Source organism: Nymphalis io, chromosome 13, assembly GCF_905147045.1.
Source record: "Nymphalis io chromosome 13, ilAglIoxx1.1, whole genome shotgun sequence".
Classification (NCBI taxonomy): Eukaryota; Metazoa; Arthropoda; class Insecta; order Lepidoptera; family Nymphalidae; genus Nymphalis; species Nymphalis io.
Genome location: NC_065900.1, coordinates 5,854,132 through 5,870,476, shown reverse-complemented (window position 1 = coordinate 5,870,476; position 16,345 = coordinate 5,854,132). Strand labels below are relative to the sequence as shown.

Below are 16,345 nucleotides of genomic sequence, written 5' to 3'. Positions count from 1 at the left end.
TTTTATTATTTTCCTTATCAGCTGTTCGTATTACTCAGTATGCAGAATTTGCGGTTGGTCAAATTATTTGAAGTACGGTAAAGATTATCGATTATAATAAATTAGGAACGAGGCCCTTTTAATTAATCAGATGATGCTAACAATGAGATAATAATGTGTTAGTAGTAATAAAGTTTCCGGTCTCACGTGAACATGTTGACAGTTTGAATTGAGGTGGGCATCTCTGTCACAGAACAATGCGCTGGCGATCGCGGACGAGTCGCACCGCGCTTGTAACGTGCCAAAGTTTTCAAAACATAACCGACGGTCGATTGTTTCAATTAAAAAAATCACTACAAAGCGAACAAACATAAGGCAATATTCACAAACATCGTGGCTAAATTCCGCCCGTGAACGGCGTGTCAACAATTGCTGTAGTAACGCGATAGTTTTCTTCACATACGTATAATTGAAAAAATGTAGTTGGTGTTGTGTTTCGTTGTGATATTAAAGTTTACATCTGGATTGTGTTCGAGTAACATAATGCTGAACAAAGTAGGTATTTATTTTAAATATATAGGATTAATAATAATTTTATATACGATATTTAAATTTAAAGAGCAACTATATTTATAAATAAACGAGAACATTTTAGAGAGATGATAATGAATTATTAAGAAAAATAGCTTGAAACTATTTTATGATGTTGGTTGCTTAAATATAAAAGGCGAGAAAATATTTCAATGTCAGATACATGCAAACAACAAATGCATAAAGGATGTAATCATTATTTAATCACTAAACTTGACCCTTTGTTTATCATACGTCATTAGATCTAAAACACTATCTGCCTACAAAAGTACATAATTTAGTTTCATAACATCGTACTGGTTCGGAGCTATCATACAAAATAATTGTCCTGTATATCTATGAAATTGTAGGTCTTTAGAGAATTATCTTTCAAAGCAAAAACTGATAATTTACATTCAGAGTATCTCTATAAATATACACTTACGTAAAGTTTGTGTAAATAATAGTAAAATAAAATTAAAGTTTTGACTAAAACTTAAAACAAAAATATATTTAAGTTGTAGTTCAACCAGCCATACTTTGCAGTATTTTTTTGGATATTTCTCGTAAAAATATTTTAAGCTTTATATCATATCTTTCTAAATTTCAGAACGTAATAAAATTCATATTATTATTTACCGCTGCAGTGGCAGTTCAATTTCCAAACAATCCAACTTCAGCAATGTCGGCTGATGAAAGATTGTTTTTAGGAGAAAATAAAAAAAGCGAACAATCAAATGAGAGTGGTCATGAAATGGAAATTGATGTTGAAGATAATAAGAAATTTTTAGATGATGCCATGAAAGCAGTTTTAGATCCTGCAACAGTAATTATAAAAAATGACGATATAGTTGACAATTTCAAAGTTCAAGTAGACGAAATAGATAAAGAAAATACTACTTTAGAAATATTTATCGAAGAAATGGATAAGCTTAGCTTAGAAGTATGCAAAGCATCACAAGAATCTTTATGGGCTTTCGTTACAGATATTAGTAGTGACTATAAGAAGAGAAAAATGGTAACAATTTGTAGAAATTTTGAATTTTCCTGCCGTTTGTTACAAAATCAGTACATTTTGTGAAATTTTAGATTCGTATAGCTGCAGCAGAAGATGAAATCAAGAAAAAGTATTGGATGATATTAAAGAAAAAATATGTAGACGATCAGAGATTTGCAAATGATTTAAAATTAAAAAGAAAATTTAGAATTATTAAAGAACGTGGTACTAATGTTCAAATGCCGCAAACTATAGTAAGCATCAGAGATTTCACTCACTCGCTATAAACATAAACTAAATCACTAACTTTTCAGATAATCGCCTCATTATGAATTTAAACGAATCAATTTCTTCCACGACATATTAACATACTCACTTACTTATGTTTCTTGGTGCTTTTTAATTTTCTTGTGATTTCTCTTTATGTTGACAATTCCATTTACGACAGATATATGTTGACAAACAACTAAACGAGTTGACTGGAACAAGTATTGGAAGTGGAAAGCCTACATTACTCATTATTATGGCCCAAGATATGCCCAGGAATAATCTCAATTTAATTTTATATTTATTAGGTGTTATCGCCTAAACTTTTAGCAAACTAGTCTTTTAGTAAGCACATGCAGTTCCACTAATCAATATTCTACCGTCAATACTTTCTGCTGTGTTCTGTTTTGAACCATAGTAACATACTATAAATCTTCCATTGCTGGGCTGGGTTGGAGTTTATTCCACAAAACGTGGTGTAAGGAACAGTTTATAATCTACTTTATAGTTGCTATAATCAGGTGGCCCAAAAAAGTCGCTTTCCATCCCGCTATTACTAATACACAGATATTAAAGTTGTAATATCAAAATAATTATCAATATAATATAAAGTATTATAATTTTACTTTGATTTCTATTAACGGTTATTATGGTATTTGTAATTTAAATAAATACATTGTATTTTAGATATTGTAAAAACAAATACACAATTGTTGTATAAAATTGAATGTCTAAACTTATTTTATGCCGTAACTACACATAGTGTGGAGTTATTTATAAAGATGTATATAAATAACCAAGAACCACAAAAATGAATAGAAATTTTGGAAGCAAGCACCATGAATTAAATTAAATTAATTCTATCTGTTTAAAAAACAAAACCGATTTTAAATAAAATACGAGCCCATAACGACGACATTTGTGATTTATTTTTAATTTAAATGCGTTCAAACGGGAAGTTTACCTTCCCAAACAAAAAATATTTTTTTAAATCGTTCTTACATGACAGAATTCTGACGTAACAAACATAATACAACCTCTTCCTTTTTTAAAGTCGGGTACAAAAGAAGCTCTAGTAATTCAACATTAATCCAGAAAATTATTAAAAGTTTAGTTCATTTCCAATGTCTACAAGAACGAACACAATGTTTCGTGTTTCGTTTATAATAATATCTAAGTAATAGCATATACTTGTAATTTCAGCAAAGAGAGGAAATAGATACAATGCAGCGTATTTGGAGTCGGAGTACGGTATGCGCCTTCAATGCGACTGTTTGTGACAACGAGAATGCTACTCGAACAATGAGCGGTTAGTTATAAGGCAAAATAATATTACTTTTTATACCATAATACTAATTAATAATTTACAGTTTCTGCATATTTTATGCCAAGTTATATAATTTTTTTCTTACGGTGTGTAAGTGTCTACTTACACAAAAATTGATTTTGTTATTAATTATTTTTATAAAGTGATAAAAGAATACAAGATTAATGCACGTACCACCGAAGTGAAATAAAAAACAATTTGTTGTTATGCACATTTTATGTTTCCAGATATCATTTCAATATTTAAAACAGGTAACGATACCAAAGAACTGGTATATTATTGGAAAGCCTACCGAGACGCAACTGGAAGAAAAATCCAGCCCATCTTTAGAGATTATGTAGCAAAAATGAATGAAGTTGCGACTGCAGAAAATTTCACCGATGCAGGTGAAATGTGGCGATATGCATTTGAGGATGAAGACTTTATTGGGACTGTTGACAGACTTTGGAGAGAAATTAAACCTTATTATGACAATTTGCATAGTTATGTTAGAGCTAAACTAAAGACATACTACAAGAAAGAGTTAAAAGATGAAAACAAGCTAATTCCAGCTCATATTTTAGGTATAAATTTGGTTGTGATATTCTGTTTTTCAATTCAATTTTTATATGGCAGAATTTTTTTTTTTAAATAAAATAATACAGTCACTCCGGGTCCTAACTCCTACTTGGCACAGAGGTTGTCCATTGCCGAACAGCGCGGAAATGTGGCCTGCATTATTGGCAGCTTTGCGTCGGGTGGGAATCGGAAGGGACTATTTTAGATTTGACTTAAAAAAAAATGACTTTGTTATATGTCTATGTTAACGTGTAAAATATTTTAACTTAAATAATTAAATTATCCACAATTAATCAAAACTAATATCACAAAAAATACATAAAATAAAAATCCCACTTCTAAGGTTCACCTCCATGTATGTGTATTTCAGCTAAAAACTTACTTATTGTAAATATTAAAAATACCTAATTAGTTGAATTAGTAGGAAAACGCTAAATACAAAGACCTAGAACCCGTTTGAGAGTCAACAATTATGCGAAGCCTATTTCCAGCGGCATACCATTTCCAGTGTCATATACAAATGTTAAAACAGCCATCATGATAGTATGAACCCATGTTTTGAATTGCGCCTTTTAAAATAAATAAAGCAAAGAAGTTTTTCTATTTTTAGGTAATTTGTGGGCTCAAGAATGGCAGGCGACTTATACGAAAGTAGCGCCATATCCTGACGTTGCAAGAGCGTCAGTCGATGAAAACGATACTATACTATCAAATGATCTTTTTAATGCAGTTGATGATTTTCATCAATCGCTTGGTTTTGATAGTTCAAAAGATACATATGAAAATATTAAAGAGCCTATACCTACTGTCAATTGCTTACCGTCTAGCCATGATATGTGTGACGGTGTTAACTACAAGTAAGATATCTAATATATATAATAGTTATTGTAACGTACAAATACAGGTAGATATTACAAGAATTATTTTTACCAAATCGGTAAAGATTTATTACATGTATGTAAAAAGAATATAATATCCATTTACGAAAAGCCTTGCTCGGTGGTAGTAGGCTTTTTGCAAGTCCGTCTGAGTAGGTAGCAATCACTCATCAGATATTCTAAACGATAAACGGCAATACTTAGTATTGTTGCGTTCCGGTTAGAAGGGCGATTGAGCCAGTGTAACTACAGATACAAAATACATAACATCTTAGGTTCCAAAGTGGGACGATGTAAGGAATAACCATTCCTTACATTATTTCTTACGTCGCCAATGTTTATGGGCGGTTGTTATCACTTACCATCAGGTGGCCCACTTGCCCGTCCTATAACATAAAAAAGACTAGGCTTATTGTTGAATTGTTTAATTGCATTGAACGTTTTTCATTGCATTCTATAATTCAAAGCGTAAGCTATTCAATTATAACTTAATTTGAAGATCCATTGTGACTACTTTAGTTACCGTTGCAAGTAAAAAAGCATATACAAACGTAAAGCTGTAAAAACTGACATTGAATGGTATATTTAATTCAAATGAAATTGGATCGTTCTCATACTGAAATAAATTGGTTTTGTGTCATTAATTTTCTTGCTATCAATTACACACACACTTAAACATTGACTACATATAAAAAGTTATTTACTATTACAGGATAAAATGGTGTGGTGAGAAGGTATTTGATATAACCGTAGAACTGTCAAGAGCAGCCAGACTTCTGGGACATATTCAATATTTTAAGCACTATCGGAATCTCCAACCACTCTACAGAGACGGACCAAATCCTGGTATGAACTACACTAATTATTTATTATTTTTCATCAAAACGAAACATTTTATTATATATTCATATATCAGTTTTTTCATAGAAATTTTATAGAAAATTGCCTTTAATGGAAATGTATCAGTGTAATTATATTTATAACAGATTAGATAAAGTGGTTGCCATCATATATAAAGATTAATACTATGAGCAATGCCAATATCTATGTGAAAAACTGTTGGTGGGTGGAACATTTGCCTGCCTTCCTATGTGATTTATAAATATATATTGAGCAAAAATATCAAAATCAACCTCTTTCTAAAGTAAAAAATATATCTAATAGAAACCTTAGAATTAGTTCCAGTGCCTAAATCCTAACAAAATCGGTCAAGTGTACATTTTATTGTCTCAATGAAGGCCTTCGCTGTATGCTAACTTGTTAAAAATCAAACATTCACTTCTGTTGAAGCTTTAAATTACCAAGGTATACTCTTGCCATTACCGTTTTCGATAATGGCAAGAGGCAATAAACTCTTAAGCTAAGTTTTGTTTTAATCTCAGAATAAAACTAAAACCAAATAATACTCATGTCTCATATAGGAAATCATTATATCCATGTACGTCGAAACTTAAAACATGTATGTTTTTTAAAGTTCAAAGTATGTATTATTACATTTAATCTTTACGAGAGTCATTTAATAATGTTTTTTAAATTGTTAACATATGAGTTTGTAATTCATCTGGTCATATTAAAGCTCAAATCCTTGCTTAATTTTATTTGAATCCTTACTTAATTTTATTATTTAAATAATTATGCATTAAACTTGCTTATTGACGTTCAAAAATCAACTATCGGTACGGCATACGAGACCTGAGAAGCATAGGCGAAAACAAAAATATTTTTCCAACATTTTTTGCTTAAAATTGATGTATGTAATTATGCTTTTTATTTGAATCGGACTGTAAATATCAAGAACTAGAAATGTCACATTATATAACAACTTAAGGTGAGCTTACACTAAAGCTTTTCTCGAGCTTTTACATGTAATGTAACGTTCCTCCGAATGCTAAATGCTGTGTTTGACGTAATGCTCACGGCAAGTGAGCGTTTACCCGTAACTATCTTTTTGGTTGAAACTGCAAAAAAGTCGCGTATGCTATGAATAGAAATAGAAGACAATGGCAAATAAATATTTACAATAATAGACATGCTTTGGGAGGTTCGCAATTAATGTTAAACTTAAAATCTCAGGAATTAACTGGTAATTACAAGAAAAATAAATGAATTGGTTTGTTAAATAGGGTTGCATCAAAACGTTTATAGAGGAATTTAAAATTCGGTTCGTAAAACAGTGATACGCTAGAGTGTAAATTTGGCTCGTTGTTCTGTTACAAGTAAATGCTCTAGTCTATATTTACTAGGATGTTTATACAAACATGGAGCTGTAGTGACACTGATTATCGGCATCCACGATAAACTCTGCTTTGTGTCCGTTAACTATTGAATATTTGTTAAAAAAAGCAGCAGCGCCGCTCGCTGGTGAAGGCTTCACCAGTTTCACCAGTTTTTAGTACAATTAGTTGGCTATATGAACGCCTGTTTACAAATTCAAATAATTAAAGGTTTTAAACAATATAAAAGGTCCTATTGCGACACCGTGTGTAAAAAGCCTTACATATGTAGTCCACATTGTAAAAAAGTCTATTATAAATTCATGTTCACATTCAGATTACTTCCTATGTCTCCGCGCTGCTTAATTGCTTAACTACCTAAAATATTACTTTGGTTGCTACTTACCTTTCTGTTTAGTATTATAGTATTTATATAACAATTGATATATACAAACCGCACTGATAATGGGCACTACCAAAGGCGACGATTGTTGTTATTATAAGAATACTTACTATCTCAACAGGAGACAACTTCTAATTGAACCAAGTCTTGCTTCTTTTTTTATCTTTTACTGGTTCTATGTTTGTTCAAATACATATTTTTATGTGGTTACTAAATCGAAATTGTAATCGAGGATCGTTTATATTAATGAATAATAAATCTTTTGAGAGTAATTTATTAGTATCGTCTTAAAATTTAAGCGTCAATTATCGATAAATATAAAGGTCACATATCAAGTCACGTGATCAACAAGCTTTATTTTAGCCTTCCACGATGCAATCTCCGACATCGTAGCGGTGCAGCTAACCTCGCCGAAGAATTTGCAAACCTTGAGCTTCGTGAAGGTGACGACCGGTGTCGAATCTACGATCAACCACTTGTTTTGGCTTGCACTCGAGAAATTCCCGTTGATGGCATACGCGTATGTTCTTGATAAATGGCGATGGGATATCTTTGCTAATAATAGCATGAAAAACTGGAATAAGCACTGGTGGGATCTCAGGTAAATACAATTTTATATAGTAAATAATAATAAATAATCTTTATTCACATAAAAAAGTTGCAAAGTATAATGAAGTCCCTGATTTCTGAGCTAGGCTCAAAGACCTGTATTACAGATATTACTTACAGATTATAGTACTGGTACTAAAAAGTATTATGTATGTGAATCATAACATTAAACTTGTATTATGTATTTTTACGGGATTTACCCCAAAAATTATTAAGCGGGTTCATTAAAAATTTTCTCGCAACGAAAACTTACACTTTTAGGCGGACACCAATAAATATTATTTTTATATGAAAGTTGTTGTTTTTTTGTGTGATAAAAACTCATATTCTATACAAACTGGGTAAGTGTATACGAAATACAGTATGATTAAGATGCGCAGAGTTGGAAGGGATAGTGTTAGCGTTATTTTACACGGCTTAATAATGCTTACATACATATATAAAATTAATCGAGTTATTTTTCTATTTGGTATTTTTTTAACTTTAAAATTATTTTTCCTAAATAAAATAATAAATAAAATAAGACTGAAAACTAACTGAGCTGCCAGTTAATATATTTCCAACATCTTAAAAAAAAATAAGCAGTTTTAGAAGCGTAGCCTATACTAATTTATATTCTACCCGTCCCGGCTTCGAACGGGTAAAATAAGGTTAACTCTAATCGGTATACGCGGCGCAAGCCAGTAAAGTTCCTAGTCGGCATGTTTTTTTACGCCATCTCCAACATTCCTCGTTATGTTTCAGTCAATCTACACAAAACTAAAATCATTGTACACCTAAACTTTCCTGGTGAATCACTCCGTTTATTGGTGAAAACCATATTAAAATCAGTTCGTTAGTATTTAAGTAGATCGCGTTAAGACAGACAGACACATAGAAGCGACGGAGGACTTTGTTTTATAATATATAAGACGATTGTTTATCTGTAGCTTTCATTTTCATATAACTTCTAACTTTTATATAACTATAGTTTCTTGGCGTTTATATTGACTGAAGAAACATGTTTTGTCAAAAGTTACATTAGCATAACAAATGCTTATTGACTGAATAATAACTGCATTAAAAAGCGTATATAAGCGTTTAGTAATTTATTTGAGTATGTACAAGAAATAAATTATCATCATCATTAATTTGTCCTTATAATATTTGGAATTGTTAGATTTTTAATATTTTGTACCCCAATATTTATATACATTTTTCGTTACACACTTATAGAAATCTAGCATGATATGGTAATTTAATACATACATATATATATTTTTGAAGATATTGAAATATGAATATAAAAAAGTATCTCTCTATGTATCATGGATACCATGAAATTGAAAGTCAATGAAATAAATTAATGATATAAGGAAAATTGCAAGAATTCTTGTTGCCGTTATCGTAGACTTGTTGGTTCAGTTCTATTATAAGATGTTTCAGTATTTTTCTTTGTAATTACAATATATTTAAGATGTTCGTACGAGATACAACACGTAGTTATGTTTTTCTTTGTTTGCCTATTTCATAATAATTTTATCTAAGATATTTTTTTAACATGAATGCAAAAAATGCAAAATGTAATAAAATACAATAATATAATGATGATCTCATAGTAAGTATGGGATAGTTTTGTTTTGTCTTATTAAGCTATAACAATACAAATAAGCTAAACATAGTAATATTATTGAAAATGGAAAGAAATTTTAACAAATATACACTAAAAATTAATTGATAATACCTGTATAAACTACCATGGCTTCATGACACCTTTATGAAAAACGGATAAACGGCTACGATCACGCTTCGAATCGATTGCGATAAAATGACAATTTGTTAGTGGAACTGGTCCCTAGGCTGCTACTGTCAATTTCTCGAAAGAAAAACGAATTAATTTTTATTAATTCGATCCTTTGTTTAAGCACAGTACAACTAGATCTACGAGAGATTCCTTTTAATTCCCTTTAAACTATAATAGTTAAATGTACTCAGTTGCAGCTTGCTCTCCGTTTAGTTTGAATAGTAACAGTAACAGCCTGTTAATGTCCCACTGCTGGGCTAAGGCCTCCACTCCCTTTTAAGGAGAAGGTTTGGAGCTTATTCTACCACGCTGCTCCAGTGCGGGTTGGTAGAATACACATGTGGCAGAATTTCAATGAAATTAGACACATGCAGGTTTCCTCACGATGTTTTCCTTCACCGTCAAGCACGAGATGAATTATAAACACAAATTAAGCACATGAAAATTCAGTGGTGCTTGCCCGGGTTTGAACCCACGATCATCGGTTAAGATTCACGCGTTCTAACCACTAGGCCATCTCGGCTTTTTAGTTTGAATAAATATAATAATAACATATTATTTATTTCAGGGTAAAAGAGACTGGTATATCGTCTCCTATTCCGCGCAATGAAAGAGACTTGGATCCTGCTGCCAAGTACCATGTGGTATCTCACGTTCAATATATTACGTAAGTTAATTTATTAGGTCCTTACATATGAAATTGGCGTTTTGTACGGGAGGAATATAAACTAAATTTTTTACTCATAGGTAGTTCATTGATCCCTTTACTAAAAAAACCATGAGGGCGAGAATCAATAAACTCTTTGAAGGCGGTTAGGACTGCCGCATCGGAGTTGAATTTTTTCCTTGTAAGAAGTTTTCCAAATGCCGGAAAAAATGGTAATTTGTTGGAGCAAGGTCCGGGGAGCACGGTGGATGTCGCAGACATACCAATTGTAGCTCATCTAACTTAGTGGTTGTTTGTTGTGCAGTGTGTGGTCTTGCGTTTTCGTGAAGTAGCAGTGGCTTAAAGCGATTGACCAATCTCGTTTGTTTAGCAGCTAGTTCTTCCTTCATAGTTTGCAGTTGCTGACAATAGATATCTGCCGTATTCGTTACCCATCGTTCAAGTTTTTTTAATTTTTCCGATTTGCTTCAAGTGGATTAATACAGTTTTATCACTTACCCCGAAGCCTGCAGCTATCTCTGAAGTGCTTTGTAATGGATTCGCTTCCACAATAGCCTTTAATTCTTCATTTTCCACTTTGGTCTCCAGCCGTCCACGGGTTTGGTTCTGAAGGTCGAAATTTCCAGAACGAAAATGTTGAAACCAAAAACGTATCGTGCTTTTTTTGCGACACCAGCACCCTACACATCATTAATCCTACGAGCTGTTTCTGGAGCACTGGTGCCACGGTATAACTCGTACTCGTAAATACGAAAATAGGAAAAAACAAATAAATGACTGTTTTCAAAACTCAAATTAAAATGAATTTATAAAGTTGAATTTGTAATTATTAACCAAAGAGGAGATATTTCAGATCAAAGTGGTCAGTATGACAAAACGCTAATTTCATATGTAAGGACCTAATACTTAATTTTATTGTAGGTAAATTTTTTTTTCATTATAAGATAGTAAAAAACGACTAATTCGAAATTCAATTTATCGTTCATTGAAAAAAAGTCAGCGTAGGTACAATGCATTTTAATATTATATTTTTCTTATCATTATTATATCTTAAATTTATATATATATATGTTGTAATTATACGCAGAAGAAGTTGGAACGAGTAGTTTTTATAAAAATGATTCAAGAACCTTACGTTATGGTTTGTTTGATATAAGTAAATAAATAATTAATAAGAAATTAATTCTAACAAAATATACTTTTAATAATAAAAATCGATCCGAGACATATCCTAGTCAAGCTAACTTAAGTATTTCATTTATTTATAACATAAATAATGCGTATGCGTAGTAAAAGCTTTATTTTTTTAAATTTAAAAATGTAAAAGTTTTTGTCGAAAACAGTCTTTATATGCCCGTGTTTATGTGGCAATATATTTTTCTTTCATTTTTTATCTACATAAGAATTAATAATCAGACCAACCGGTGTATTATGTGACATTTATATTCGGTCATTGTCCTGATCTGCGCTAATTTTTTACAAGTTTGTTTGTGTGTCATGTCACGTGGTACTGGACTCTCTTGTATGGGTATACAGTTATCACTTTATCTGTGGTAAAAATACTTTTAAATGTTAATCCCAGATATAAGCTATCCCTTTGAGTTTCATTAATATTAATCGTCACACCTTTGTTTTTGTTCTGTTTTTAATATACTGCTATAAAGTTTTTAATAAGTAATTTGTCTTATACCACGTAGTAACCTGGTAAAATTAGGAAGCCGATCGAAGAATTCCTTTGGGATGGGCAAAACTAGATTATTCGAAGAACAGCCAGAATTTCTGGCATAGGTTGCAAAATTAGTAGATTAAAGTGGCAGTGATCACGTATGTCGAGGTACCGACGAGTTACCGATAGAGCAGATGAGTACTAGAATGGAGATCAGACTGGCAAACGCTGCGGGGTAAAACAATAACCTCAAGAAGGTAGTTATCCAACTAGTACGAAAGCCGAAAAACCGGGAACTTAAGCCTTACCTCCCTTACCTGGTACCTTGAGATACCATCAACCGGTGCTGATAATAAAGACGACGATAGTGTGAATTAGGAAACCAAATAACGCCCGGGTTTTTTTTAATTTGTTACTGAATATTCATATAATTAGAGATAGTTTAAATAATGAATACATTAAAGGTGTGTTACTTTTTTATGTAGGTTCTTACAAATAAATATTATCCTTAGTCTATTTACGAAACTGATTCCAGTACCATTGGCTCGCTACTTAAATATTATTACTTTAAATAAAATCAAAATATTTTTATTAAAGTAGGCCCTTATAAGCACTTTTAATGTCATGTTACAGAACTAAATTGAACGTAAAGCTACAAACTAGTCTGGAATGTAATTCTACCGAGGGTAACCGGCAAAAAATTCAGTAGTTACGCTTTTAAAAATATTAATAAAATAAAAAGTCATCCATATAATTATGTACAATTAAATAGAATTTAATACGTCGCGCATGTTATTCAAGAACACGCTTTTTTATATATCCTTGTATTGAGTAAAGTAGCGTTTTCGATTAATATTTTTCTAACATAAGATTTAAATTTACTAATAGGCACAGTTAAAAAATAAATAACATAGATAGCTAATGTGAACATTTAATAGTTAATAATAATTATAGCTAGTTGATGATTATAATCTATTAATTCCTACTCGAGCGTGCTAGGCGTGACATATTGAGTTTACATTCTTAAATTGTTTCAGTAATAATTGATTTATTAATTAAAACATCACAATCTTCAATTCACTCTGCGAAGTAAGATTTATGGCGTATTTATTAAATTTGACGTATGATTTCTTTCAGCTTTGCGAATAAATTATTTAAATTTGCATCGAACTGTATAATTAAATATTAAATACGATTATAACAAAAGAAATATATATTGTATGTAATCGTGTATTAATAAGCGATACCTGCAGACTTCGCTCGGTACATGTTCGTTTTATTCACAAAACGATTTTATAAAAAAAAAATGTTTTCATTAGACATACAAATCCTCCTATTCAGCTTTCATTCAAAAATCTGTAGAATATTTATAGATTGCGGCTCTTTATATATATTGCATCTAATTCGATATAATATATTAAAAATAAAATGAAGTTATAAGTAGTGAATTTTTTAAAAGTGTGTCATTAAAATATGTAAGTTTTTTGTGTTTTAAATCAATTTGGGACGAAAATCCTCTATCTGCCATTTTAACGTCAAGCCTAAAATACCTTATTTCAGGCTTAAAGTTCATATTAAAGTTGTTATAACTTTTGATAAACTTAACCGATTTTTAATGAAATAGCGATTAAACGGTACCTTAGAATACCTACTTCTTATAATAAATCAGTTTTTTGGATTAATAATTTGAAGCCGTTATAAAGATTATCCCAGAGAGGCAGACAAACAAAAAAAAAATTGTTTTATTTTTAGTAACTCGTAAATAGCCATATTAACTTAAAAAGAGACTTATTTTGAATTTACAGACAGACAATGCAATTTTATATTTGTATAGGGATAAAAATAAACAAAATCACTTATTGTATATAATTATAATTTCTAACAAAAAATATTTTTTAGATACTTCATTTCTCATATTCTGGAGTTTCAAGTATTATTATCACTATGCAAGAAAGCAAATCACACAGGACCTCTACACGAATGCTCCATATATGGCGATAAGGAAGCAGGAAAACTATTGAGGTACTTACTACTTCCTTGAGGTAAAAGAGGAAGAATCTTATTTTAATGACATTAATAATGATGTATATATTAATATAACAATGAAAATAAAAATATGACTTCCTTTATATTTATCTTCGTAACATGTTTTGACAATGGTGAAGGTTATTTTTTTATATAATTTGCTTTTTACATAGGTTTGAGTTGTGTTTGAGGTCACGGCATATTTAAAAAATCAATGAGAAAGTATAAAACTGCTTTATTAATTATAAAAATATATCAATTTTACTGGTGGTAGGGCTTTGTGCAAGCTCGTCTGGGTAGGTACCACCCACTCATCAGATATTCTACCGCAAAACAGCAATACTTGATATTGTTGTGTTCCGGTTTGAAGGGTGAGTGAGCCAGTGTAATTACAGGCACAAGGGACATAAAATCTTAGTTCCCAAGGTTGGTGGCGCATTGGATATGTAAGCGATGGTTGACATTTCTTACAATGCCAATGTCTAAGAGCGTTGGTGACCACTTACCATCAGGTGGCCCATATGCTCGTCCGCCTTCCTATTCTATAAAAAAAAAAAAAAAATCAAAGCCATCACTTAGCGAAACAATAAAAAAACAAAAGTTTCATTATCATCTTTATGACCAAAAAGTTTTGATATAGTTTTGTAAGATATGTATTTTATTGATAACAATAACATATACAAATTATAAATTAAAATATTATTAAATTCAAGCAGGTTTTATTAAACTAAACTGTTCACCGAATATATATAGCTGTAGGGCTTTGTGCATCTGCCATCAATGTACATATTTATATGAACGACGATAAAACAAAACATCTGATATTTTAGTTAAATCAATTTGCGTGAATATCTATTATAGTTCTTCGACCGTGTGGTCACGGAAAATATAAAATTACAGAGTTTTCCAAATCAATTCACACATTGACATAAATGTATTTTAGGTTATAAACGCGTTTTAGGTTTTTCCAAACTTTCAAACATTACTTATGGTGATTTAATGTTTACTGAAATCGTTACAACTGTCTCGATAAATTATTTTTCGTTTTAGCGATGGAATGTCTCTCGGAGCTAGCGAAGATTGGCGAACGGTGTTGCATACTATGACAGGAGAAAATGAACTTTCTTCAAGAGGTATTATAGAGTATTTCTCAGGACTTAATGTTTTTCTCAAGGACGAAACCGCTAAACTAGTAAGGGCCGAAGAAGATATGGACTCGAGTGCTCCCATTATTGTTGGAATTATTGTTGTTATTTTAACGTTATTTATGTTCATACTATACTGTGTGAAGAAAAGAGATGCAGCTAGTAGATTATTTTCTCTATGTGGATTAAGTAAAAATGGTTCATTAGACATAGCTACGAATGAGCTCTCGCAATGTAAGACCAATGAGAGCGCCGTTGGAGTAAGTGAAGCCAAGTTGTGAATTATAGATAGATATTTATAACGCTGATTGTTCATTTATATAAATGTTTAAATTAAAATTAATCTTTTTCGGTTACCATTCCCAATTATAATTGCAATAACTGAATATATATGTTGAAATTCTTAAAAGTTAATTGCAATTAACATTCAATAAACTTTTATTTTTACTCTCTAGTTTAATTTATCATACCAAATATTTAAAATCATATTTTATGTTGAAGTAACAAACCGTAAGTTTTCTAATAGCTGGGCAAAGCAATTGCAGTAGGTAGATACACATGTGGAGAAGAACGACGCCGAGCACGAGATGAGCTGCTTGATATTTGTCTGCATTTGAATCCGAGACGGATTTGAAACTTGTCATGCTCATTTGATGTTATTCTTGACTAATTTAATTAGAGAAATTCAAATCATAAAATTTCTCACGTACATTTCAACTATAAAAGTTGAAATTTTATTAGATCATGTTTTCTGTCTTCATTTACAAATTAAACTAGATTTCACACAACCGGATAGAATTCTAGCCCAGGACGAGCAGTTTTAACTGCCACCCCTCTTTATACTCAACTTCCAAACTCCGTTCTGCTACTGAGAATATCTTGACAGAAAAACCCAATACCTTATTATAGTTCGTTTCGGGATTTGAACCTAAGACTTCGCGATCCGAGGCCTCACAATCTAGCCCTTATATCAATGAGGCAGTTTGTTTGAGTATCAATAAATAAACAAATAAAAAACCTCGGGATGGAATAGTAATAAATAATATGTCACGGTCTGTTGCTGTCAAAGGTTCTTCGCGTAAAAGGTTATCTATTGAAATGGCGGTAAATATATTAAATGATTTTAATAAGATAAAAGTATTAAAGAAAATAATATTGTTGTCATAAAAAACCAATGCTATCGTCCGGGCTTACCACCTTGACGTCATACGAACTTTTGGAAAGAAATATTTATTTAAAAAAAATGAAATAATCTTAA

General features: G+C 31.2%; 1 protein-coding gene across 1 annotated transcript; it reads left to right on the top strand.

Moving 5' to 3' along the window:
- The first annotated feature begins 64 nt into the window (after positions 1–64).
- LOC126772795 (angiotensin-converting enzyme-like) lies at positions 65–15,541 on the top strand. Its single transcript, XM_050493376.1, has 11 exons — positions 65–534; positions 1,160–1,567; positions 1,639–1,800; positions 3,017–3,122; positions 3,368–3,703; positions 4,309–4,555; positions 5,289–5,422; positions 7,556–7,793; positions 10,153–10,251; positions 13,817–13,939; positions 14,993–15,541. Exons 1-11 carry the CDS (start codon positions 523–525, stop codon positions 15,366–15,368), a joined length of 2,241 nt encoding a protein of 746 aa, XP_050349333.1. The 5' UTR covers positions 65–522; the 3' UTR covers positions 15,369–15,541.
- The last annotated feature ends 804 nt before the right edge of the window (positions 15,542–16,345 follow it).